The sequence below is a fragment of the Erythrolamprus reginae genome, chromosome 2 (genome assembly GCF_031021105.1).
Source record: "Erythrolamprus reginae isolate rEryReg1 chromosome 2, rEryReg1.hap1, whole genome shotgun sequence".
NCBI lineage: Eukaryota > Metazoa > Chordata > Lepidosauria > Squamata > Dipsadidae > Erythrolamprus > Erythrolamprus reginae.
Genome location: NC_091951.1, coordinates 142,303,109 through 142,328,478, shown reverse-complemented (window position 1 = coordinate 142,328,478; position 25,370 = coordinate 142,303,109). Strand labels below are relative to the sequence as shown.

At 41.4% G+C, this 25,370-nt stretch overlaps 1 protein-coding gene across 2 annotated transcripts; it reads right to left on the bottom strand.

Moving 5' to 3' along the window:
• Positions 1-295: 295 nt before the first annotated feature.
• On the bottom strand, positions 296-23,579 carry LOC139161070 (cytochrome P450 2C4-like). Of its 2 annotated transcripts, XM_070739730.1 has the most exons (9): positions 22,247-23,579; positions 18,220-18,382; positions 11,231-11,380; positions 6,989-7,149; positions 4,854-5,030; positions 3,632-3,773; positions 1,138-1,325; positions 774-915; positions 296-648 (listed from the first exon to the last, which is right to left on the bottom strand). In XM_070739730.1, exons 1-9 carry the CDS (start codon positions 22,418-22,420, stop codon positions 449-451), a joined length of 1,497 nt encoding a protein of 498 aa, XP_070595831.1. In that variant the 5' UTR covers positions 22,421-23,579; the 3' UTR covers positions 296-448. The 2 variants fall into 2 exon arrangements, with proteins under 2 accessions (XP_070595831.1, XP_070595832.1); XM_070739731.1 differs by lacking the exons at positions 18,220-18,382; positions 22,247-23,579 and adding an exon at positions 17,042-17,294.
• Positions 23,580-25,370: the final 1,791 nt, after the last annotated feature.

Genomic DNA, 25,370 nt, shown 5'->3' with positions numbered 1-25,370 from the left:
ACCGCCCCCACCTTCCTGGCCTTCCAGAAAGCCTTGAAAACATGTCTCTACCAGCAGGCCTGGGACTGCTGTACTATACCATCCAGCTCTGACCAGGAAGACATGAAGGGTTTTAATTTAGGAATTTTAATTGTTTTTATATTATTTTTATTTCTTGTATGCCACCCAGAGTTCACAAAGAGTTTGGAGGCCTATTAATTTAATGAATTAAATTTCTAAATCTTGCATTAGCCAATGTGTACCAGTACAAGATCTTCCTTGTTACCTTCAAATATAGATTAGTCCACAACATCAATTTGCTGTAATACTTCTATTTGAGACCCTTGTACGTTTAAATCTCCAGTACATATTATATATTGAAATTTTGATTAATATAATATAATATAAATGTAATAGCCATCCCACATGCTTTATTTGAGTATCTATTATCATAGCTGCTTTCTCCTAATTATTGACCGCAAGTGTCCACTGAACGTTTAACAGCCCGTATAAGGGGGTATTGATTGTTTCTGAAGTCTGTATACAGAGACATTACATCCGAATCTTTGGTGTCCCCAACCAGAGAGAAGGTGAAATTCTGGAGCAGAGTACTGAAGAAAAGGAAGAGCTCCATTCTAGCCAGGGCCTCCCCTGGACAGGCCCTCTTCCCTACAAAACAATGAAGAAAACAGAGGTTATTATGAAATACTTGCTGTAATTGTCTGTGGTAAAAGACTAATGTGGATCAGGTAAGCATATGAATTTGTAATACAATCTGTTCCAGAGTCTTGTACCTGCTGAGAATGGCATGAAAGCATCCTTTTTCTTGAACTGGCCATTTTCATCCAAAAAATGATTGGGATTGAACTTCTCTGGAGTCTCCCAATGAAGAGGGTCAAAATGCATAGAGGAGAAGACTGGCACAATAGCCATGCCCTAGAGGGAGATGAAGAAACTGCCATTAAAGGATACTATTTCATATGGGGAAGAAAGATCCTTTGCTTTCCATTTGTCTAAAATAAAAGAATGAGGTGGGAAGGAATTGATATTTCTTTCAATACATATTTCTCTAAATTGCTCTTTTATTCAAACTGCCTCACATATTCAGGATCTAAATCATTCTTTCCTTTCTTTCCTAGAGAACCTTCATAAATATACCTTGGGAATGGTGTAACCACGGAACTTTGTGTCACAGGTTGTTGCCCGTGGAAAGGTCTCAAGGGTCGCTTTCTGATATCTCTGAACTTCATGAATAACGGCATTTGTGAAAGGCATCGTCAACCGGTCTTCCATGGTTGGAGTGCGATTTCTTCCCACCACCTCGTCAATTTCCTGTTGCACCTTAGCTGTGAGAAGAACAGATTGAGATGAGATTGACAGACTTTGTCATCTGAGCATCTGCAGTCATTTGAATAGAAATATGTGCTCCAAAGCACATCCAGGGAAGACGGTTCTAGTCAGGACAATGGCTCCTCCTCAAAGTCATTCCTCAGAAGAGATCGTTTCAACTTTTCTAATGCAACATAAGATTTACATTATTTGTATCTCTGTTCTTTACTAGATATCTTCAGAGGCAGTAAGCATAAAGCATTTCTGTGTAGAAATGCTTTATGCTTACTGTGATTAAAGTCTTCACCAAAAAAAGGGATAAACAGTAATCAAGAGAAAAGATACAGCTCTTAAATTAATTGCATACACTGTTATTATATGTTTAATTAATATTTATGCCAGAAGCAAACAGGCTCCAAAATGTATGAGGCCATTTCTAAAAAGCTAGTGATTCAATCTATAACTAATTTTGGGAGGTATCATACTTTAAGATTAATTACATTCTGTAACAATCTTTATTATTTTCATCTGTCGTAATTAAACATTCTTATGGAAATCCATTTCACCATTGTCTGAAGCAGTGTAGTTCAAAATGTTGGAGATGATACCTTGAGTTGAGAGATATGTTCATATACAGTGATACCTCATCTTACAAACGCCTCGTCATACAAACTTTTTGAGATACAAACCCGGGGTTTAAGATTTTTTTTGCCTCTTCTTACAAACTATTTTCACCTTACAAACCCACTGCCGCCACTGGGATGCCCCGCCTCCGGACTTCCATTGCCAGCGAAGCGCCCATTTTTGTGCTGCTGGGATTCCCCTGAGGCTCCCCTCCATGGGAAACCCCACCTACGGACTTCCGTTGCCAGCGAAGTGCTTGTTTTTGCGATGCTGGGATTCCCCTGCAGCATCGCAAAAACACAGAAGTCTGGAGGTGGGGTTTCCCATGGAGGGGAACCTCAGGGGAATCCCAGCAGCGCAAAAACGGGCGCTTCGGCTGACAAAAGGGGTGAATTTTGGGCTTGCACGCATTAATTGCTTTTCCATTGATTCCTATGGGAAACATTGTTTCATCTTATAAACTTTTCACCTTAAGAACCTCGTCCCGGAACCAATTAAGTTTGTAAGACAAGGTATCACTGTATTTCATTTATATTATTGCAAAAATGATCCTCAAGAAAACTATACTATACTAATTTCAGTTATTCATACTAGGATTCCTTAAAGTAAGTATACTGATTGATTGGTCTATGGCTGCAGGGTAGGGGAGATTGTCGTTACAGCATTCAATCACAAAAAATATGCTTTATTCAGGAGGCAATTTGACTTTCTTGTATTTTTTTTTAAGACATTTCACCTTTCCTCCAAGAAGCTTCTTCAGCTCTGACTGGATGGTGGTCAGTAGTGGTTTAATATTTAATATTAATATTAACCCTTTAATATAGGCTTGGACACATGTTCGCGCATACACAAAAGCGTCCTGGGTGGGTGGGAAGAGTTGCTCATCACCAGCACTACCAGTTCATAGAACTGGGACAAATTGGGAGCAACCCACCGCTGACAGTGAGTAATGCAAAGATTTATATTCCATGTAGACAAATGATCACTTGCATCCTTTTGAAAGTCATTGAGACACTAGGAGGTTTATCTGTATCCTCAGGGTCACCTGAGTAGTGAAATGGTTCCCTGTAGTCTGCAATTATTCTGGAAATCCATTCATCTAGAATCCAGAAAAATTGCAGACTACAGGAGCTATTTGCATTACTCAGATGGCCCTGAGAACAGATAAATATCCAAGTGCCTCAATGACTCTCTAAAACGATGCAGACACCTGTCTGCAAAGAATATAAACTCTTCCCTTCCTCACAATCCAATCAGAGCTGAAGAAGTTTCATGGATGAGAAGTGAAACATCTTCAAAAAAAGAAAAAAAGAAAGTCCAGTTGTTCCCTGAAAAAGCACCTTTAGGACAACCATGACCTGGATGACTGAGACTCTCCATAGACATTCAATCACTTTTGCCTCTTCCTGATCTAACCAATAAAATTCAATGGGAAATCCAATTGTTCCAAAGGTATATTAGCTAGATTGGGAAATCTAAAAAAAATTCTATAAGAAGACAGTGGGAAAACACTTCCCAAATGTTCCTAGGAAATTGCAAAAATCCAGCTGCAACGAGTTTCCTTTACTCAACTCCATTTTTACTTTCTTTTTTCTTTAAAAAATATGTTTACTTTAAAAATCATCATTACTTTATTATCATTAATAGTGGCAACTTTAGGAATACCAACAGTTGTATATATTTATGGGTATTTCTATACCTTGAATATGTGGCAATTTAGACATCGCTAGAAGGCTACAAAGCAAAGCCTGGCTTGTGGTTGTTGTCCCACCACGAAAGAGGCCAAAAACCATAATCACAAGATCTTCAAGAGTGTAGATATCCTCAGATGGGTTGTGGCCCTAAAAAAGAAAATGCGAAGAGAAAAAGAAGAACAAAAAAATTCTATTTGGAATTGAAATAAATTCATGAAATTCTTCAGAGAGTCTCTTTCAGTTATAGGAAATGTAATTCAGAGTCACTTTAGAATATATAGAAAAGTTCTTCAATTCTAAGGTATTTCTGGAATCAGTTTTTCATGCACAGGAAGAAACAACGTGCCTACCCTTCAAATATTTACCACAAGAATTGATAATCCAGGTTTGACTAGCATTGTTGGAGTTGGCCTAATCCAGTGATGGCAAACCATTTTTCCTCAGGTGCCAAAAGCTTATGCTATTGCAAATGCGCCCACACCCATAATTCAATTCATGGGGAAGGCAAAAACAGCTTCCCCCACCCTCCGTAGGCCCTCTGGAGGCTGGAAATGGCCTATTTCCCAACCTCTGGTGGGCCAGGTAGGCTCTTGTTTTGCCCTCCACAGGCCCCATCCTCCTGTAAGTTCTCAGGAAGCCAAAAACACCCACCCGTGCCATAGGTTCGCCATCACTGGCCTAATCAATTCTAAGGTGTATTGCTTGGAAAAGAGAATTAAATCTGTTCCATAGAAGTTTAGCCATTACATTTGACAGACTGATCCTAGTAGAAATTGCTGCGACAAGATGATTCCAGAAAATGCTACTTAATTATCTTTATATTATCTATTGTGATTGTAGATCTTTAAAGAAATGCCTTCTAAAATTTAAAACAGCATGGGAAGAAAATGCTTATGCAGACTCATTTTTTGAAGGTGAATTTTGCTGTCTTAAAGTTAACAGAGTTCTTTTCTATTGTTTGACCTAATTTTCAGAATTGAATGGATAACTTAAGCAACAATTATGCCTGGAATAGTAATATAACAAATGGCAATTAATGGATTGTCCAAAAGTTAAGAAAAAAGGGGAGAAAATAAATATTTCCATATTTCTTCATATAGGATGAACTGGTCCCATCTAATTTATTTTATTTATTTATTTATTTATTTATTGGATTTGTATGCTGCCCCTCTTAGATGCATAATAGAGATATTTAAACAATTATGCAGATATGGAATCTATACCTACCTTTTCCAATTTAAGAAGGAAGCAATCGATATAGTCACGCAGGTTCTGGGGATCCAATGTCTTTTTGTGCAAATCCACATTCTCACGGATATAATCAAGGATATTGCCAGCTTCAGCAAAAATATTTTGGTGTGGCCCAGGAAAGAGTTCCACAATTTTTGGGAATGTATTGTATACCTGTTATAGAGTTCACATTCAATGCAATAGCTTATTAGACCATAATGGTGGAGGGTTAATGCCCCAAATATTCAGAGAATAGTTTTTACTTTGATGTTGTTACTTTGATACTGTGTCGAATGATTCCCCACTGCTTTCCCAGCCTCCCTTGTCTCTTCCCAAAGGGAAAATGGTGATAATGTCCAAAGTCCTCCAAGAGGTGAAGATAGAAACTGGCTCTGTGCATAAAGATAGGGGAACTGTCTCTTCCACAAAGGGATAATGGTGAAAATGTTATGTTCCATTGATGAGCCCCACCCAAAAAAGCCCCCCCCCCCCGACTATTTTACAAGATTTAAGCATGTAATTCTAATATTTTAGGAGAAGAAAGGTTTGCATTTAGAAATCCAGCAACAAAGCAAGAAATGTCTGTTTGGTGCCAGCTGCTAATTAGAGTCCAAAACAGAAACCAAAACTCACAGATATTTTCTTTGATCACACAGCTCTCATTAACTGACTCACTCTGAGTTGGCAGGAAGCTTAGAGATAATGAGCCCCACTCCCCAGTTCATAATTCATCATTGAAATCATAATATCCAAAAAGAGAAATACGAACAGACTTCTGGAACATAATGAAAGTTGACTTCCACACTGAAGCAACATGTTGCTCAACCTTAAATATCCTAAGGGTGTGGCCAACAATTCTAGATATCTATCTATCTATCTATCTATCTATCTATCTATCTATCTATCTATCTATCTATCTAGGTATCTATCTATCTATCTATCCATCCATCCATCCATCCATCCATCCATCCATCTATCTATCTATCTATCTATCTATCTATTTAATTTATTTATTTACTGTATTTATATACCGCTCACTCCAAACGGACTCTGAGCGGCTAACAAATGGAATAAATACAACAACAATAAAAACAGTTAAAATCTAATAATAACAATAATATAAAAAAACTTACATACTTGCAATCAGTCTAATTCTAGGCCTGCTGGAAAATCCAGGTCTCGCTGTGAGATAGCGAGACCCAGTTCCCCATGAGCGGCTTACCCTGCAGCTCCCATCTTACCTTCCTCTCCTTGTGCTCCCAAGAGATTGCCTCTCCAACTCCACCAATCTCCCTCTCCTCCGGCAGGCCCCATACATTCACATAACCAGGGGTTATATGGGGCCCCCACATGCTTCTGTAAGTCCACTCAGCATGGAGGGCACAGACCTTCACCCCCAGTGGTCTAATTCTAGCTAAGCAGTCAGTCCTTCCATTCATTTCCCCATTCCCATATATATACATCCAGTCATACAATAAAAAAATATAAATACAAAATAAAACCACTATAAAACCATAGTTAATTGATATGAATGACCTATGAAAGTATAAAACGTTAAAATATTAAAAATAGCTTCCGATGCCGCCCAAGGTTAATAAACACAATATGCATTGTCCTTTTCGTGATCTAATAATTGATGTAAACACAAAGGAGGCTCCAACTCTTCTCCTGAGTCTCCTGTGCACCTCAGGAGGTACAGAAGGCCCTGATTGACTTTCAGCCCCTGACACCATATCCTCTCCAATGTCCTGGCTATCAGACTCAGGAGTCAGGTACACTGGCCTAGGATACCAGTCACATCCATCTCTCGATCCTTGAGAGCAAGAGAGAAACTAGCTGTGTGCATAAAGATAGAGGAACTGTCTAACAATTCCATGATAAAAAAGAAACATGTGCCCAGAATCTGACATGGCCCAAAGGAGTTAAGAGATAAAGAAATGGTTTCCCAGGAAATAAGCACAATCATGAGAGATTTTGCTAAGAACCCATTTATGCTTAGATGTCTAGATATGCCTTCTCCTGCCTAGTAGTTCATCTAATCTTATCTTTATATTTTTGACCTGGACATTTGCAAACAAAAGTACACCTGCTACTTAAAATGGAGGTTCATGACAAGAAGGCAAGATACATACCAGTCCTAAGTAACTAGCAGAGTATTTTATCTGAGACTCCATAATCTTCTGGTGCTCTAGGAAGGTTTTATCTTTGTAATCAAATCGATTGCCAAAAACGACTGCACAGATCACATTAGCAGCAGCAGTTGAAAAAATTATTCTTGGGTCAAAAGGCTGCCCTGCAAAAAAAAAAAAAAATAACCAGAGACATTTATGACTGAGATCAGTAAATGTGGATCTTTCCTGACTCAAATCTCACTTCAAAACTGCTATAAAAAGTTATTCATCTCAGAGAAATTTGAATTATTATTCTTTCCTAAGAATGGAATATACGGTATTTTTCAGAGTATAAGACACACTTTTTTCCTCCCTAAAAGAGGCTGAAAATTCAGGTATGTCTTATCTTATGAATGCAGCTTTTTTTGAAGCTTTTTTCCTCAGCCCTAACTACGTGTTAAATATCTTCCCAGATCTTATCTTGCAAGCTCTTTCATTGTTACTCTCTGCGAAGAATGTTTTCCAAGCTCTAAGTCTTTGCAGAATTTTTTTCAGTACTCTAACTTTCTCCAATTCAATTTCTTTCCAGCCCTAACCAGGTGCTAACGATGTTCCCAACTCCTACCCACTTGCAAACGTTTTCATTCTTACTCTCTATGAATAATGTTTTCCAAACCCTAACTTTGTAGGGTTTTTTTATTGTTCTACTTGCTCTGAATGTCCAGCCCTAACCAGATGCTAACACTGTTCCCAGTTCTTACTGGCTTGCAATATCTTTCATTGTTACTCTCTGCTAAGAAAGTTTCCCAAGTCCTAAGTGTGTGCAGGTTTGTTTTCATTGCTCTAACTTGCTCCAAATGTTTCTTTCCAGCCCTAACAAGGTGCTAACAATGTTCCCAGGTCTTAGCAGCTTTCAAGGTCTTTCATTGTTACTCTCTGCAAATAATGTTTTCCAAGTGATAAGTCTTTTCAGTTTTTTTCCATTGCTCTATTTGCTCAGAATTTTTCTTTCCAGCCCTAACCAGGTTCTAACAATGTTCCCAGCTCTTACTGGCTTGCAAACTATTTCGTTGTTACTCTCTCCAAATAAGGCTTTTTTTAAAGCCCTAACCAGGGGATAAAATGAACAGACTAAGGACACTAGCCAGATGAATATCTGGTAAGCAGATTCTTTTCCCTATTTTCCTCCCAAAAAATTAAAGTGCGTCTTATACTCCGGTCTGTGTTATACTCCAAAAAATACGGTAATCAAAATATTAAAATTCTGTAACCATTTTGAACCTGCTATCGCAAGAGTTTCTGCACAAACAAACTGTTTCAGTCAACAATTGTTTTATCACTCTTTCCTTTGCCTTTTTCTGCCCATGGCGAGTTTTGCCATTTTGTCCTTCCCATCTTCATATATTCAAAGGTTCTGCCTCCTATTTTAACTAATCTCTCCTGCCTAGCCCTCCTTTTCTCCTTCTAAACACTCTCTTTTTCTGTTTTCTTTCTATATAATAACATTTACTAGTCTCCCATTTCTCCCTTCTCACTCCAGAGATTTTTCCATTAAAGATTATATTAAAAGGTGCCATAATTCACTAAACCAGGGTTGTCAAACTCAAGGCCCGGGGGCTGGATCCAGCCTGTAGGGTGATTACATCTGACCCGTGGAGCCACTCTGGAAACAGAAAAGGACCGACCTGTGGTGCCTCTGCCATCAAAAATGGAGCACATGATGGTTGTGCGTGGACCACGCGAGCTCTGCTTTCATTGGCAGAGGGTTGCAAGAGACCATCCCAGCCAGTGAAGGGCTGCAAACATTTTTACTGCCACACTGTGGGTGTGGCTTATTTTGTGAGTGATGGCTTTTTGGCCATGTGACCAGGTGGGAGTGGTGTGATGATCATGTGACCAAGGCCTTTAAGGCCATGTGACTGGCTTAAAGGTGACCAACTTGATGTCACTCACATCAAGGGTTTGGGTTAGGGTTAGGGTGCCTGGCCTCTCCTCGCCTCAAAGAGATACAATTTTCCTATTTATTTACTATTAGTAAATATTAGTAAATAAATATACTATTTAATTCTGTGTATATATGACATATGTGTAGATACATATTACACACAGGCACAATATATATATATATATATATATATATATATATATATATATATATATATATATATATATATATATTATCTACTATATAAATGGTATGTGTATGTATACACACACAAGCTCACGCAACTCTGCTAAAATTATACACATTCAACCTCATTTACTGTGATAGGAAAAACATATCCAGAGCTCAGAAGGGGGAAAAAAGAAAAAAATTCCAAAATTTTCTACTGGTTCTGCATACCTGATTGTACCTGTAGGAGCCCATCACTGGTCCAAGCTGAAAAACAGGAGCTTAGGGCCCTGTTTTCACTGACAGAGTACTCCCAAGGTCAAGCACAACCCTGATGCGGCCTCAATGAAATCAAGTTTGACACCCCTGCACTAAAGGAATAGTATTTATGACCTCTTTCACATCCACAGTACCTTCCAGTTCTTCACCCTCATGCAATAAAAACAATTCATTATCCATGGTTTCATTTCTGCCTTTAAATTAGAATAGAATAGCATTCTTATTGGTCAAGTATGATCAGGCACACAAGGAATTTCTCTAGGTACATATACTCTCAGTGTGGATAAGAATAATTACCTATCTATCTTTGCAGGCTGTTGATTTGGTCTATTTATTTATTTATTGGATTTATTTATTGGATTTATTTATTTATTTATTTATTCATTCATTCATTCATTCATTCAATTTTTTTATGCCGGGTGGCTTACAACATGTTAGCAATAGCACTTTTTTAAACAGAGCCAGCATATTGCACCCACAACCCACGTCCTCATTTTACCCACCTCGGAAGGATGGAAGGCTGAGTCAACTTTGAGCCAGTGATGAGATTTGAATCGCTGACCTACAGATCTACAGTCAGCTTTAGTGGCCTTCAGTACTGTACTCTACCTGCTGAGCCACCCTGGCTCTTTTTTCTGTGGACTCAGGGTGGCTTACAACATTTCAATGAAAAATACAATATATAAAACACTTCTAAATCCAATTAACAAAACAATTAATTTAATTTTTTTTAAAAGCTAAACGTTGAAAAATCAAACATTCAAAACATTCTACAGTGTCGTACACATTCACTAGTGGACTCTTATGAAAGGGAAGGAGGGTGGGGGCAATGCGAATCTCTGGAGGGAGTTGATTCCAGAGGGCCGGCCCCCCCACAGAGAAGGCTCTTCTCCTAGGACCTGAAGGGACATAAATTGTACTGATACACAGTACAGGTTCCGCCAGAAATCTGATGAAACCAAAGGGTTCCCCTGAAGAAAAAAGGTTGAAAAACACTGGTCTAAGGTCAGCTGTGGATCAAGGAGGACGCCCAAGTTGCGGACCCTCTCAGAAGCTCCCCCCCAGGGTGATGGACAGACTAATGGAGATGTTCTTGGGAAGAAAAACCCACAGCCACTCTGTCATGTCAGGATTGAGCTTGAGCCTGTTAGCACCCATCCAGACTCTAACAGCCTCCAGACACTGGCACATTACTTCCACTGCTTCACTGATTGGACACGAGATGGAGATGTCATCAGCATACTGATGGGTGTCATCAGCATACTGATGATAGCTCACCCCATGCCCATGGATGATCTTGCCCAGCAGTACCCCCTTTCCTTCTAATATACTTCCCTTTAAAAAAACAACAACAACCAATATACTTTTTTCCTATCTCTTTTTTCCAGATGACCATAACGATGGCTTTCAAAGTTGCTTCAACTTCCTGAATAAATTGTATTTGTGGCCCTTTAATTCAACTCCATGTTGCCTTTCAGATCTCTGTCCTCCATGGAGCCTATTCTTATGCATGTTTCCTTACCTCCCTTAACCTTTTTGCTGGTTTCTGAATTTGCTTGATGTGTGTTACTGCAACCAGCCTAATATTTCACTAGTTTTGGGTAAAGTTTTAATTTTATAAAGCCACAAGTTCCTATTGTTTCTGATCTCTCAGTGCTGCAGCCAAGTAAGATTTACGTGCAATGTTGTAATTTTATTAAGCCAAAAGCTGACACAGTATAAAAATGAGGGAGAAACAGATCTATTACTTTTCCATTTGCTTTTGAACAATATTGTGAAAATGAAAGGAGACATTCACTGCCTATCTAATTTTTTCTTTATTTTGTGCTCATTAATGCACTCAGTTATCTTGTAAATTAGCTGTTTATAACCTTTTGTGGTAGCAATTTCTTCCACCAAACAAATGGCTTCTTCCTGCACCCTCTCAGACATCCTTTTCTTTCCCATCCCAAAATCTCGCAAAGTGGAAAGTGTGAACCGTCGCAACTCCTTCCATTTATTCTCATCAGTAGTAGTCAGACCTGAAACCAAAGATACAAGAAACAGATCACAATGTGACATCAGTTCTCAAATTTTATAGAAGAGGAAAAAGTTATACATTACCATTTCCCCTACCCCATTTTTAAAGTAAACAAGCTTTCATGCTTGAATAATTAGGGGAACTGCACAATTTTCATCTATTCGTTTTAAAGTGACCAGATTTTTACACTGGTAACAAGGGACACCATGAGGGGGGGGCCGTGATTAAAAATTTGGCCTATATGGAGCAAAAAAAAAAATTCTCTTTCTTTTTTTTTCTCTCTCTCCCCTTCCTCTTTTTTCTCTCTGTATTTATCTCTCTTCCTCCCTCCCTTTTTCTCTTTTTCTCTCTTTCTCTCCCTCCCTCTTTCTTTCTTTCTTTCTCTTTCTCTTTCTTTTCTCTCTTTCTCCCTCACTCTCTATTTCTCTTCCTTTCTCTCTCCCTCCTTTCCTCTCTCTCTCTCTCCCTTTCTATTTCTTTCCCTCTCCCTCCCACCATTTCTCTCTATTTCTCTCTCCCTCCCTCTTTCTTTCATTCTTTCTCTCACTTTCTTTCTTTCTCTTCATCCCTCTGTCTTTCTCATTGTGGGTGAAAAGAGAAAGATGATACCTTTAGGGTCTCTCACACATTTTCCCAGAGACTGCCTGGCAACCCGTATATTCTGTCTGCGGCAAAATGGGGTAGCCCCAGACCTTGACCAACGTGTGTGTGGGGGGAGTGCGTTTGCCTCAGAATCTGAGGTCTTTGTTCCTATCCCCCCCCCCCTTCATAGCTGGGACTGCAGCTTCCTTTGAACCTTTCGTGGAGTGCTTCAGCTACTGCCCGGGGAACAAGCAAAAGGGCCACTTCCTTCTTCCTCCTTCCTTCCCCTTCTCTCCCTTTCCCATCTCTGAACCAGGCCGGCCTTGCGATCTCTCTCTGCCTTAACTGCTCCTCCACTGGCTCCCTCAAGCCCTGTCACAGCTACACTTATTCTTTCTCCACCCTGGTTGCTCCACAAATACCTGCTGCCTTCGGGCCTGCTTTCCTTCCTCCCCATCTTTCCGGACCTTCCCCTCGTCCCCTTTGGAGGGCGGGTCTGGAGCAGAGAGGTGGCTACGGGGGGGGGGTGCCCCACATTGTTTGGGGGCTCAGTGCCAGCCCCAAAGCATCCACCGTTGCTTGAAGCCACCCCAGAATTAAGAGGCCAAGGTGATTGGCATATCCTGAGACTCCCTCAGGCAGTGGAGCTGCATGGCTGCCTCCAGACCGCCATTTCCAGGCTCCCGCTGGGACATTTTTCAAAAACCCCTGTGACATGGAACAAATCATCAAAAAGCGGGACTGTCCCACCAAAAGCGGGATATCTGGTCACCTTATACTTGAGTACTCTTATATTAAGAGAAGAATGAATGAGGTTGTGGAAATCATGCCAAAAGTTACTATAAGTGTGATATGGATAGGGACAGATCCCTAGACCAGCCATCAACAGAATTCTATACTAAGATGCAATTTTCAGTAAGCAGAGAAAAATGGGAGTTGCTTCAGTTCAGGTATTTTTACATAGTAGAGGTTTTGTTGACAAAAATAAGTCACTTCCAATTGCTCTCTTACAACCTCTCACAAACCTAGTTCTTGACGACTTTGATATACTTGTCATCATTATAAATAATTCCACAATCACTCCTTCCTATCACATTTCTCACAATTACAACTCTCATTAGAGAGTTAGGCCTTTGCACAATCTTTCTGATATGATCATTTGAGTCTAGTCATTAGTGCTTTGAATGAAAATTGTGGACTAATTTATTTAATGGTTTATTTTATTGGATATCCATGATATTCTCAAGAGTTTTCTCTGGAATCTTCTCTAGAATCTTCTCCAACATCGAAGCTTAAAGGCATCAATATTTTCTCTATCCTGCTTCTTCAAAATCCCCATTATTTTGAAGGTACATTATTATTATTATTATTATTATTATTATTATTATTATTATTATTATTAATATTATTTATTAGATTTGTATGCCGCCCCTCTCCGCAGACTCGGGGCAGCTCACAACAGTGACAAAAACAATATACAATAACAAATCTAATATTAAAATCTAAAATAACAATTTTACATTAAAAAACCTAAAGAACCCCTTATATAAAAGCATACACACAAACATTCCATACATAAAATTACACAGGCAAGGGGAGATGTCTCAGTTCCCCCATGCCTGATGGCAGAGGTGGGTTTTAAGAAGTTTACAAAAGGCAAGGAGGGTGGGGGCAGTCCTGATCTCCGGGGGGGGGTTGGTTCCATAGGGTTCCACAGAGAAGGCTCTTCCCCTGGGTCCTGCCAGACGACATTGTTTAGTCGACAGGACTCAGAGTAGGCCAACTCTATGGGACCTAGCTGGTCACTGGGATTCGTGCGGCAGAAGACAGTCCTGAAAATATTCTGGTCCGGTGCCATGAAGGGCTTTATAGGTCATAACCAACACTTTGAATTGTGACCAGAAACTGATCGGCAACCAATGCAGACTGCAGAGTGTTGGTGTAACATGGGCATACTTAGGGAAGCCCATGATTGCTCTCGCAGCTGCATTCTGCATTCTGCACGATCTGAAGTTTCCGAACACTCTTCAAAGGTATCCCCATGTAGAGAGCATTACAGTAGTCGAACCTCGAGGTGATGAGGGCATCAGTGACTGTGAGCAGTGACTCCCGGTCCAAGTAGGGCCGCAACTAGCGCACCTGGTGAACCTGGGCAAATGGCCCCCTCCCCACAGCTGAAAGGTGTTTCTCTAATGTGAGCTGTGGATCAAGGAGGACGCCCAAGTTGTGGACCCTGTCTGAGGGGGTCAATAATCCCCCCAGGGTGATGGATGGACAGCCTCCAGACACTGGCACATCGCTTCCACTGCTTCGTTGACTGGACATGGAGTTGCGATGCACAGCTGGGTATCATCTGCGTACTGATGATACCTCACCCCATGCCCCTGGATGATCTCACCCAACGGTTTCATGTAGATATTAAATAGCAGGGTGGAGAGGACCGACCTCTGAGGCACCCCACAAGGGAGAGACCTAGAGGTCGACATCCGGCCCCCCACTAACACCGACTGCCACCAACCAGAGTGGTAGGAGGAGAACCAATGAAGAACAGTGCCTCCCACTCCCAACCCCTCCAGCCAGTGCAGACGGATACCATGGTCGATGGTATCAAAAGCCACTGAGAGGTCAAGAAGCACCAGGACAGAGGAGAAACCCCTGTCCCGGGCCTGTCAGAGATCATCCATCAACGCGACCAAAGCAGTTTCCATGCTGTAACCAGGCCTGGAATCGGACTGTTGTGGGCCTAGATAATAGGCTTCTTCCAAGGACCGCTGGAGCTGGAGCACCACAACTTTTCTCAACAACCTTCCCCATAAAGGGAAGGTTGGAGACTGGACGATAGTTATTAAGTACGGCTCGGTCCAGGGAAGGCTTCTTGAGGAGGGGGCAAACAAGTGCCTCCTTGTACGGAGCCGGAAAGGACCCCCTCCCCAAAGAAGCATTGACAATATCCTGGACCCAGCTCCACGTCACTTTCCTGCTTTTTGAAACCAGCCAGGAGGGACACGGATCCAGTAAACAGGTGGCAGAACTCACCGCTCCAATGGCCTTGTCCACTTCATCAGGTGTCACCAGATCAAACTCTTCCTAGACAGGTGGACAAGTATGGGCCCCAGTCACCTCAAATGACTTATTGTCAGTCGACTCTGCTATCCAATCGGAGTCAAGGTCCGCCCAGATCCGAGCGACTTTATTAGTGAAAAATGTGTTAAAGTCCTCGGCACTACTCGGCAAGGGCTCCCCAACTCCCCCCAAGATTCCGCTGAGGCAATCACTTTCTAAGTCTTAATATGAGCTCTTACAAGTGTTTGATCAGAATCGGACTTACTCTTCCTCCATTGCTTCTCTAGATGTCTCTTCTGGCGTTTCAACTCCCGGAGCTCCTCGTTGAACCCTGGAGCTCTATGGGGTCTAGTGCCATGGAGAGGTTGCAACGGTGCAATCCGGTCAAGAGCCTCTGCTGCAGCCTTGTTCCAGGCCTCAGCAAGAGACTCTGCCGAACTGTGGACGAGTGTATCTGGAATAACCCCAAGCCTGATCTATCAGGCATTTGGGGCGGAACAACCTAATCATTTCTGCCTCCCTGCGGGGAAGGATTGGAGCCAGGAAGTCGAGCTGCAGTAGAAAATAGTCTGACCATGACAAAGGCAACGCTTCTAAGCCCCTTAGACTCAGACCATTACTCAGTTGCTCAGAGAGGAATACCATGTAGGGTGCGTGCCCCCCCTCATGAGTCAGACCCTGTACTACTTGAGTTAGGTCCATGGCTGTCATGGTGGCCATGAACTCCTGTGCTAGCCCAGAGGTTTCACTGAGGGACGGTAGGTTAAAGTCCCCCAAGACAATGTCTGGGGAACCCCACCGCCAACCCGGCTACCACCTCGAGCAGCACAGGCAGAGCTGTTGACACGCAGATGGGAGGCAGGTACGTGAGTAACAAGCCCACCTGAACCCCTAAGTCCAACTTCACCAGGAGGGACTCACAACCCGCAATCTCTGGAGCAACGAGTCTATGTAGGCAAAGACTCTCCCTGGCTATAATAGCCACTCCTCTCCCCCCCCTTCTCTGGGGTCGGGGCTGATGCCATATGCAAAACCCAGCTGGGCAAATTTCAGAGAGAGGAACTCCTCCCTCTGGGCCCAGCCAGGTTTTGGTCACACATGACAGGTCGGCCTCCTCATCCAGGATCATATCCCGGATGAGGAGAGCTTTATTTACCACCAACCTGGCATTGAGTAGCAGCAGCCTGAGCCCAGGGCCAGAGTTACACTCATCACCAGTGCCTTGAGTTGATCTCATGGAGCCGGAAGAAGGAATCGCTACTAGGCAGCGATCCCTCCTTCCCCTGGAATGGCAAGCTCTATGGCTCCCACCATATCTGCCTCTCCCCAGCAAGAACGGAATATTCCAACCCTCTGTCACCCCAAAGATAGGTGCCCTCTCCCCTCCTGCCTCTCCAGCATCAGGTGTGCCAAAAATTTCATCCATGCCATATCCCTTCATTTCATACATACTATAATCCCACCCACCCACTCCATCCCATCCACCGCCCCTCCCATCCACCCCCATTCACTCCACTCCATTTATTCCAGTGGTTATAAATTTCCATCACTAAAAACCCCAATAATTAATTTAAAAATATTACACCCGCCCCAAATATCCATCGATTAACCCCCCCCCCCAAAAAAATTAATTAAGATATAGAATTAAAATATGGCATTAAAATACAAGTTAATACTAATTAATGAATGCTAATTATTTATCAATTACTCTAAAACTAGTACTAGATGCCAAATTATTAAATATTAAAGAAAAACAAAATACAAAATACAGGGAAAAAATCAGTTAAAAAATCAATTAGTCAGCAGTTCTTAGGTCATCAACAGCTAGGTGGCACCAGACTCTGAATCAATTAAGTTCTGGAAAAGTCCAGCATAAATGTCCAAGTCTTTACATAATGAGTCCCTGGGGAAAAAAGATCTCTTAATGCCAGCTGCTGCCACCGCCTGGCACTCCCAGATCATAAATTGTGTCTCCCCTGGCTCTCGTCGTTCGCTCCAGTCGCCCTGTGATAGTTACCATTCTTACTGGGCGACATCTCCAGTTCTCCACAGTCCCCTCTCGCCGCAATCCGGCACAGTCTTTCAGGAATGCTGGACAGCCTCAGAACAGCTCCTCGTCCTCTCCTCGGCATCGGCCTTCCCTCTCTCTCTGCCGTAATCTTCTTTCCCTCGATAATGACAGCCTCCTTGGTAATGAAAGCTCCAGCATGGTCCTTCACTCCGATGGTCCCTCCGATGCCGGGCACCCCCACCATTTGGCGCCACAGCCTCCCAGGTCCATCGGTCCGTCTGTCTGTCTGTCTGTCTCTCTGCCTGTCTGCCTGTCTTGGACTTAAAGCCCAGCTCTCACTCTCTGCTCCTCGCTTGCTTGCGGCTGCTGCATGATTAAATGGCGGCTGCCATTTTCTGAATCCCAGCTGATCAAATTCGGCAGCGAAAAGATGATCAGGAATGCCACGGGGAGATAAAATACACACAGCATACAGCTCTTGCGAGGCATACAGGTCTTCTCTCTGGCTTGGTCTTGCAGCCCAGCTCTCAGTCTCTGTCCCTTGATCACTAGTGGCTGCTTGGGGCGACTGCAGAATTAAGTGGCAGCCACCATTTTCTGAGTTACAGCTGATCGAACTCTGATGGTATAAAATGACTGAAAATGCAACAGAGAGATACGGGATGCAGCTCTTCTGAAGCAGAAGCTTCTCACCTCATTGTAGTTACAACAGACTGCTAACCTAAACAGATTTTTTTCTTCTGTATTTTAATGGTGTTTCACCACTGTCCGGCGGAGCAGCAGTTTCCCACTCCTTCCTGCTACCCCACCGGAACTGGAACATGAAATTGATATTCAATATTAATTCATATAACGTAAGCCAAAAAACGTCTTTGTTAGTAAACCATTTTGTATGCATTTCCAAAGCACAGATTTAGAGAACAAATTATTGTTATTGTTTGTAGTTGTTGATGATATCATTTTGCATGGAAGTGACTATCTGAGAAAACTTGAGAAATGACTACTGGAAAGGAAATGGTGAAAAAACATTTTCTTCCTTTTTCAAGAAGCATGATCACATCTACATCTTTATAAGACATTTCAAATGAATCTTTCACAACCATCAATATTATTAATAGCACTCAGATAATTAATACAGAAAATAAAAGAAAAAGAATAACTAATAAGGAAATGAAAGAATCAACCTCTATTCTGAAACATTCGCTTATGACCAGGCATTTCAGTTCGTCCACCAAATTCTTCTGAATGATCTACCAAAGCATCTTTTATCACCTCATACCCACAAAGAGCAACCATTGGTTTTGATCCATTCCAGACAATAAATACTGGTCCATATCTGTCAGCAAGCTAAGGGTAGAATTAGATAAAAATTCTGTTAATGACAAAGCATTTTGGCTTAAATTATGTTATTTATTTATTTATTTATTTATTTATTTATTTATTTATTTATTTATTTAGTTAGTTAGTTAGTTATTTGTTCATTCGTTCGTTTAATTAATTAATTGATTGATTGATTGATTTTGTCCAATACACAATGAGGGTTTTAGTGGGTCTACACATAGTAAAATACATTATGAAGGTTATAGAGGATATACTCATAGTAAAATATATCTAAGAAAGAATAGAAGAGAAGATATAGAAATAGAACATATCAATGAAAGAATAGAAGAAGAGATATAAGAATAGAAGAAAGGTATAGGAGATATAGGAGAGCAATAGGACAGGGGATGGAAGGCACGCTAGTGCACTTGTACTCAGCCCTTACTGATCTCTTAGGAATCTGGGTAGGTCAACCGTGGATAATCTAAGGGTAATAAAGTGTTGGGGGTTTGGGGATGACACTATGGAGTCTGGTAATGAGTTCCACGCTTCGACAACTCGGTTACTGAAGTCATATTTTTTACAGTCAAGTTTGGAGTGGTTAATATTAAGTTTAAATCTGTTTTGTGCTCTTGTATTATTGTGGTTGAAGCTGATAGATAGATAGATGATAGATAGATAGCTACTGTCATCCCTATATTCAAAAAAGGAGATCAAAGTAACATTGAAAATTACAGATCAATCTCTTTATGTTGCATCACCTGCAAAGTCAGAGAATCAATCATAAACCAATCCACTACCCTCCATCTAGAAACTAACAACCTACTCTCTAACCACAATTTGGTTTCAGAAAAAAATTATCCTGTAATCTGCAAACTCCTGTACTACACAACTCGGTCAGGGTAAAACAATAGATACAATAGACTTTTGTAAAGCCTTTGATTCAGTGGTACATGACAAACCACTTTGTAAACTAATATCCTATGGCATCTCTGGCCCCCTTCATGACTGGTTAACTGCCTTTATGTTGACCAGACAACAAGGGCAATAAGTGCCCTATCAAATCCTGCTCCTGTCAACAGTAGTATCCCTCAAGGCAGCATTCTAGGACCAACACTATTTATACTTTACATAAACAACCTTGGTGATCATATTATAAGCAACTGCATTCTCTTTGCTAATGATGTTAAACTATTCAACACCTCCAACAATGCTGTTATCCTTCAAAAAAGACCTTGACCATGTATCAGAATGGTCTGACAACTGTCAACTACAAATCTCAACCAACAAATTGGTTGAGATTTCTACAATGTTTATACATTGGCAAAAAGAATCAGAACAAAAAAATATAAACTTGGAGGACATGACCTTATAGACGACCCCCACTCTGTCAAGGACCTTGGAGTACTCATATCTAATGACCTAAGTGCCAGAGCCCATGTAACAACATTGCCAAAAAAACACTTAAGTGTTGTTAATCTAATCTTGCACAGCTTCTTCTCTGCCAATATTGCCCTGCTAACCAGAGCATACAGAACATTTGCTAGACCAATTCTCAAATACAGCTCACCAGGAGCCTGCACTCCAGGACATTAATATTTACTTACCTACTTACTACTTACTTACTTACTTACTTACTTACTTACTTACTTACTTACTTACTGTACTTTTTGAAGTATAAGATGCACCAGAATATAAGAGGCACCTTTGGGGGAAAGAAAATAGGGAAAATAATCTGCTTAACGGGTATTCATCTGGCTAGCATCCTTAGTCTGATCAGATTCAACACATTATTTTATCTCCTGGTTAAGGGCTTTAAAAAAATTATTGTGAGAGAGTAATAATGACAGGGCTTGCAAGCCAGTAAGAGCTGGGAACATCATTAGCACATGGAAAGAAACAGTCTGAGCAAGTAAAGCAATGGGGGGGGGGAATATGCAAAGACTTAGTGCTTGCAAAACATTCTTGGCAGAGAGTATCAATGAAAGAGCTTGGGAACATTAATAGCACCTGGTTAGGGCTATAAAGAAACATCTGGAGCAAATAAAGCAATGGAAAAAACCCTACAAAGAAAGAGTTTGGAAAACATTCTTGGCAGAGAGTAACAATGCAAGAACTTGCAAGCCAATAAAAGCTGGGAACATTGTTAGTACCTGGTTAGGGCTGGAAAGAAACATTTGGCGCAAATGAGAATGGGGGAAAAATCAAAGATAGGGATTGGAAAACATTCTTGGCAGAGAGTAACAATGAAAGAGCTTGCAAGTCAGTAAGAGCTGGGAACATCGTTAGCACCTGGTTAGGGCTGGAAGGAAACTTACTCAGAGCAAGTTAGAGCAATGAAAAAAAACCCACAAAGACTTAGGGCTTGGAAAACATTCTTCGCAGAGAGAAACAATGAAAGAGCCTGCAAGGTAAGAGCTGGGAAGATTGTTAGCAGCTGTTTAGGTCTGGAAAAAAAAGCTGATTCAGAGTATAAGACACACTCAAATTATCAGCCTCTTTTAGGAAGGAAAAGGTGTGTCTTATACACCAAAAAATACGGTACTTATTTATTTATTGTATTTATAGGCTGACCAACTCCTGTCGGATTCTAGGTAGTGTACAACAATTAAAAGCAATATAAATAATCTAAAACCCATTAAAAATAATTTGTATATTTAATGGCTGGATCAAAATGGTTTCAGTTTATCAAAGACCCCAGGCCTGCCAGCAAAGCCAAGTCTTCAAGGCTTTCCAAAAGGCCAGTGGGGTTGTTCTAATATCAGCTGGAGACACCCAAGTTGTGAACCCATTGTGAGGGGGTTAACGTTTCTTCCCCCAGAACCAATGATGAACAGATGATATCGGAGGCAGTTCAGGCTTGTCGGAGTTGATGTTAACTACCATCCAGACCCTTATTGCCTACAGGCACTGGCACATCACATCCCTGTTACACTGAACACAGGGTAGAGATATAAAGCTGGGTATCATCAACATACAACTGAGAGAATCCAGAAATATTTCACAAGAAGAGTCCTCACTCCTCTGCTTGCAACAGAATACCTTATTCCACCAGACTTGAAATTTGGGGCTATGTTGTCTTTGATTTGATCTAAATATAGTTTATAAAATCATCTATCACAATGTACTACCTGTCAAGGAATACTTCAGCTTCAACCGCAACAATACACGAACACACAATAGATTCAAACTTAATGTAAACCACTCCAAACATAACTGCAGAAAATACGACTTCAGCAACAGAATAATCAATGCCTAGATTCAGGGCTTTCTTCCCCAAGCCCCAGAAACTTAAACTTAAACTGTCTACAGTCGATCTTACCTCATTCCTAAGAGGTCTGTAAGGGGCGTACATAAGAACACCATTGTGCCTACTATCCCTTTCCTATTGTCCTATTTAACTGTACCCACTTTACCTATGTTCATATTTATATCAATATAATCTTGTACATCTTGTACATGTTTTAAGAAATAAATAAATAAAATCCGTGGAAAGCATCAAGATATTTAATTTTCCCAAAATATAGAATAGCATTCTTCAGAGATGGATTTTTGCAGCCCAGTTGTATCTGCATTTCAATAACCTAGAATCACGCAGGGAAACTAGAGGAAGAGGAGGTTTAATGCTAATTCAAATTATACAAATTTGAGGCTCATGGATTTATTTTTCCAAAGGGTTTTTTTGTTACTATATATTGGAATGAACTTTGAAACCTTCATTGCAGATTTATCAGAGTGTTACAAGATGACTTTACACTATAATTCCCATTGAAGATACACATGAGCCCCAAATAAAATGGGTTGTTTATAGAGTAAATCAAACTAATACAAATAAAGAAGGTGTAGGCATCTTTCAAAGTAATGATCAGCACAATAGTTACCTAGTCTTACCTTTTGATAATGATTACGCAAAGGTAGTACATCCCGCTGAAAGAGATTCCCCAGAATAGGCCATGGAGTAGGTCCAGGGGGCAGCTGCCCTTTTTTCTTATACATTTGGAAAGATGAGAAAAGAGTGAAGAGTATACAGAGAAGAAGCAGAACTTCTGTCCATGTCAGCTCCATCCTCTTCTTAGTTATTTTCCTTTTCAAAACGTCTAAAAACTGTTTAGATGAGACAAGATTGACAGAAGAGGGCTAACTGGAGCCCCAATTGCAGTTAAATAAATTTATTTTTAAATGAATATGTTCTTTTTCTCCTATCAATGTAGGTTAATTATTTATTAACATCTCTACCCTTGGACTCTGGTTTCAAAAAGGTCTTGTTTGGTGCAACAATATTGAGTACATATTTGGGTTGGAAACATGGACATTTGCCTTTTATATAACTATCCAAGCTAAAAATATTTTCAGAAGAACCGTATGAAAGGTCAGGAGCTGGGGTGGGCTGCTGCCCAGATGGGGTGAGATGCAGTGGGGTAGCAAAAATGGAGCTCCACCCCAGAGCACCCAATTTGCACTGAAAGATATTGAAAGGAAGTAAAGGACATCCTGCATAAGCCACAGTGTGGTAATAAACATTTTGGTAGCTCTTGTTTGAGGGTGACACAGGTGCAATAGCAGAGAAAGCCCTTCTGAACACTGCCAGCCGGAATAATCGGGCCGACAACATGTCAGCACAGATTTCACCTCCTCCGCATGCACAGGAGCTGAATCCCATGTGGGTGCAGGCATGGGCACATCCTGGATGCGTGCACACCAGCACTACTCATTGCAAGCACAACGGGAACGTCAGCAATGGGGAGCCATTCATTGATCCCTATGATCTTGTGATCAAAATTTAGGTGCTTTGCATCTGATTCATGTGGTCATATTCTGTGACCTTCTGACAAGCAAAGTCAGTAGAGAAGCTTAACAACCAGGTTACTAACTTATCAACTGCACTGATTCATTGAACAACTGTGTCAAGAAAGGTTGTAAAATTGGGCAAAAGCCACTTAACAAATGTCTCACTTAACAACTGAAATTTTGGGGTCAATTGTGGTCATATGTTAAGGATTACTTGTATAGGTGTCTTCCAAAATACAACATGCTGTACAATAAACCCTATGGCATTCATATTATCTGTTAATCAGGATTGGGTTGTTTGGTTATGAAACAAGATCCTGTCTTGCCTAATGTGCATTGCTAAACAGGACTGTACATAATAGGGTCTGGGGTCAAATCAAACATGCTTGATGACAAATTTTATTCATTTCTTCAGTTCTCAACTTATGAAATGTGGACACATGCTCTTGCTTTGCTGTCTCTTATGCAATGGAAGGTTACATCATTTCTACTAACACAACTGAGTCGGCATTTCATTTCATCAGAATACAACCTCAGTGTTGATCTATAATGTCTTGTGAACAAAGAAGTTCCAAGAAAAGCATTGTAATAGTTTTGGGGTGATATTTATCCAAATCCATGTTTCTTTCCCTACCAAAGGAACCGCCCAGCATATTTAAATTATGTAGAATGCTCTTCAGTGTTTCAAAACTGAACAGAAAGGCCAGAGGTCAGTTACAGAATTTTGGCTGTGCATGTAAAGAGCCCTAGTGTAATCCTCACACTCCCCAGTCTAATAGAAAGAATGACTAGCGGTGACAGGATAGCAGTCTTCTAACATTTGAGAGCCTGCCATGAAGAAGAGAGGATCAACCTATTTTCCAAAGCACCAAAAGGCAAGGCAAGAAATAATGGATGGAAACTAATCAAGGAAAGAAGCAAACCTAGAACTAAGGGGAAATGAGAACAATTAACTAGTGGGATGGCCTGCTTTCAGAAATTATGTGTGCTCCATCACTGGAGGTTTTTAAGAAGAGACTGGACAGTCACTTGTCTGGAATAGTATAAGTTCTCCTGTTTGAGCATGGGGGTTGGACTAGAAGACCTCCAAGGTCCCTTCCAACTCTGTTATTCTCTTATTCTGATACAGATAAAGTGATCTAGTCATTAAACAATTCACTCTTTCAATGCAGTCTAGATAAACATATGAAACCTTGAAGAAGTTAATCTTATTACAGTCTTATTACAATCTTATTATAAGTTAATCTTATTACAGTCTCTGACCAGTATTTGGTAAAATTCTTATGATGTTATAAAATACAGGTTAAAAGGCATGTGTGCTGTAAAATCAGTTATTGAGTAACATAATTAACTGTAACTTTATAAGATACAATCTTAATATTAAAACTAAATAAAAGGATAAAAAAGCTATTATGTCAATAAAAATATCTAAAAGGATTACATACCCGTATTTTCCGGCGTATAAGACGACTTTTTAACCCCTGAAAATCTTTTCCAAAGTGGGGGGTCGTCTTATAGGCCAGATACTGCGCCCATTCCACAGCCGCGGGCGGGAGGAGGCCGGGAGCGGGATTGAGGGGGGGGGGAGCGGACCCGCGCTCACTTTCGGCTCCGGGGACTGCGGGTGGCTATGGCGCCGAAAGGAAAAAGCGCTGCTGTTGCTGCTGTCGCTGCCGCCTGAGGCGGCGGCACTCAAATCTGGCGTGGTGGAAAATCTGGAGGCAGGCAAAGATTTTCCACCACGCCAGATTCGAGTGCCGCCGCCTCAGGCGGCAGCGACAGCACCAACAGCAGCGCGTTGATGAAGCCGGCGAGGGAGCTCCGGAGTCGGTTGGCGCTCGCCCGACGCCTTGTTTTTTTATTTCCCCCTTTGGTTTCTCTTCACAGGCGGGAGTTCGGGAGGCAAGGGAGCGCTCGAGGAGACAGCGTCTTGCGGCATCGCTCCGCAACTTCTTTTTCCTTTAGGCGCCATAGCCATCCACAGTCCCCGGAGCCGAAAGTGAGCGCGGGTCCGCTCCGCCCACCCGGTTTGCAAGCGGCGGAGATCCCGGGCTGCTTGGCTGAGCGGGGCTTCCATTCAGGATGGGGGCAGGAGGGAGGGAGGGAAGGGAAACGCAGCCCTTTGCCTCAACCCGCCGGCTCCGGGGACTGCGGGTGGCTATGGCGCCGAAAGGAAAAAGAAGTTGCTGAGCGTCCTTTCGTCGTAAACCCGACGGGAGGCGATGCC

What these genes read in the sequence shown, in the direction of transcription:
- LOC139161070 (XM_070739730.1), bottom strand. Translation starts at nt 22,420, where the DNA reads ATGGAGCTGACATGGACAGAAGTTCTGCTTCTTCTCTGTATACTCTTC. An exon ending in AGAAATTGCTACCACAAAAG is followed by an intron (nt 7,150 to 11,230) that starts GTTATAAACAGC and finishes TTTTTTTTGCAG; the next exon opens with GGCAGCCTTTTGACCCAAGA. An exon ending in TTTCATGCCATTCTCAGCAG is followed by an intron (nt 649 to 773) that starts GTACAAGACTCT and finishes ATTGTTTTGTAG; the next exon opens with GGAAGAGGGCCTGTCCAGGG.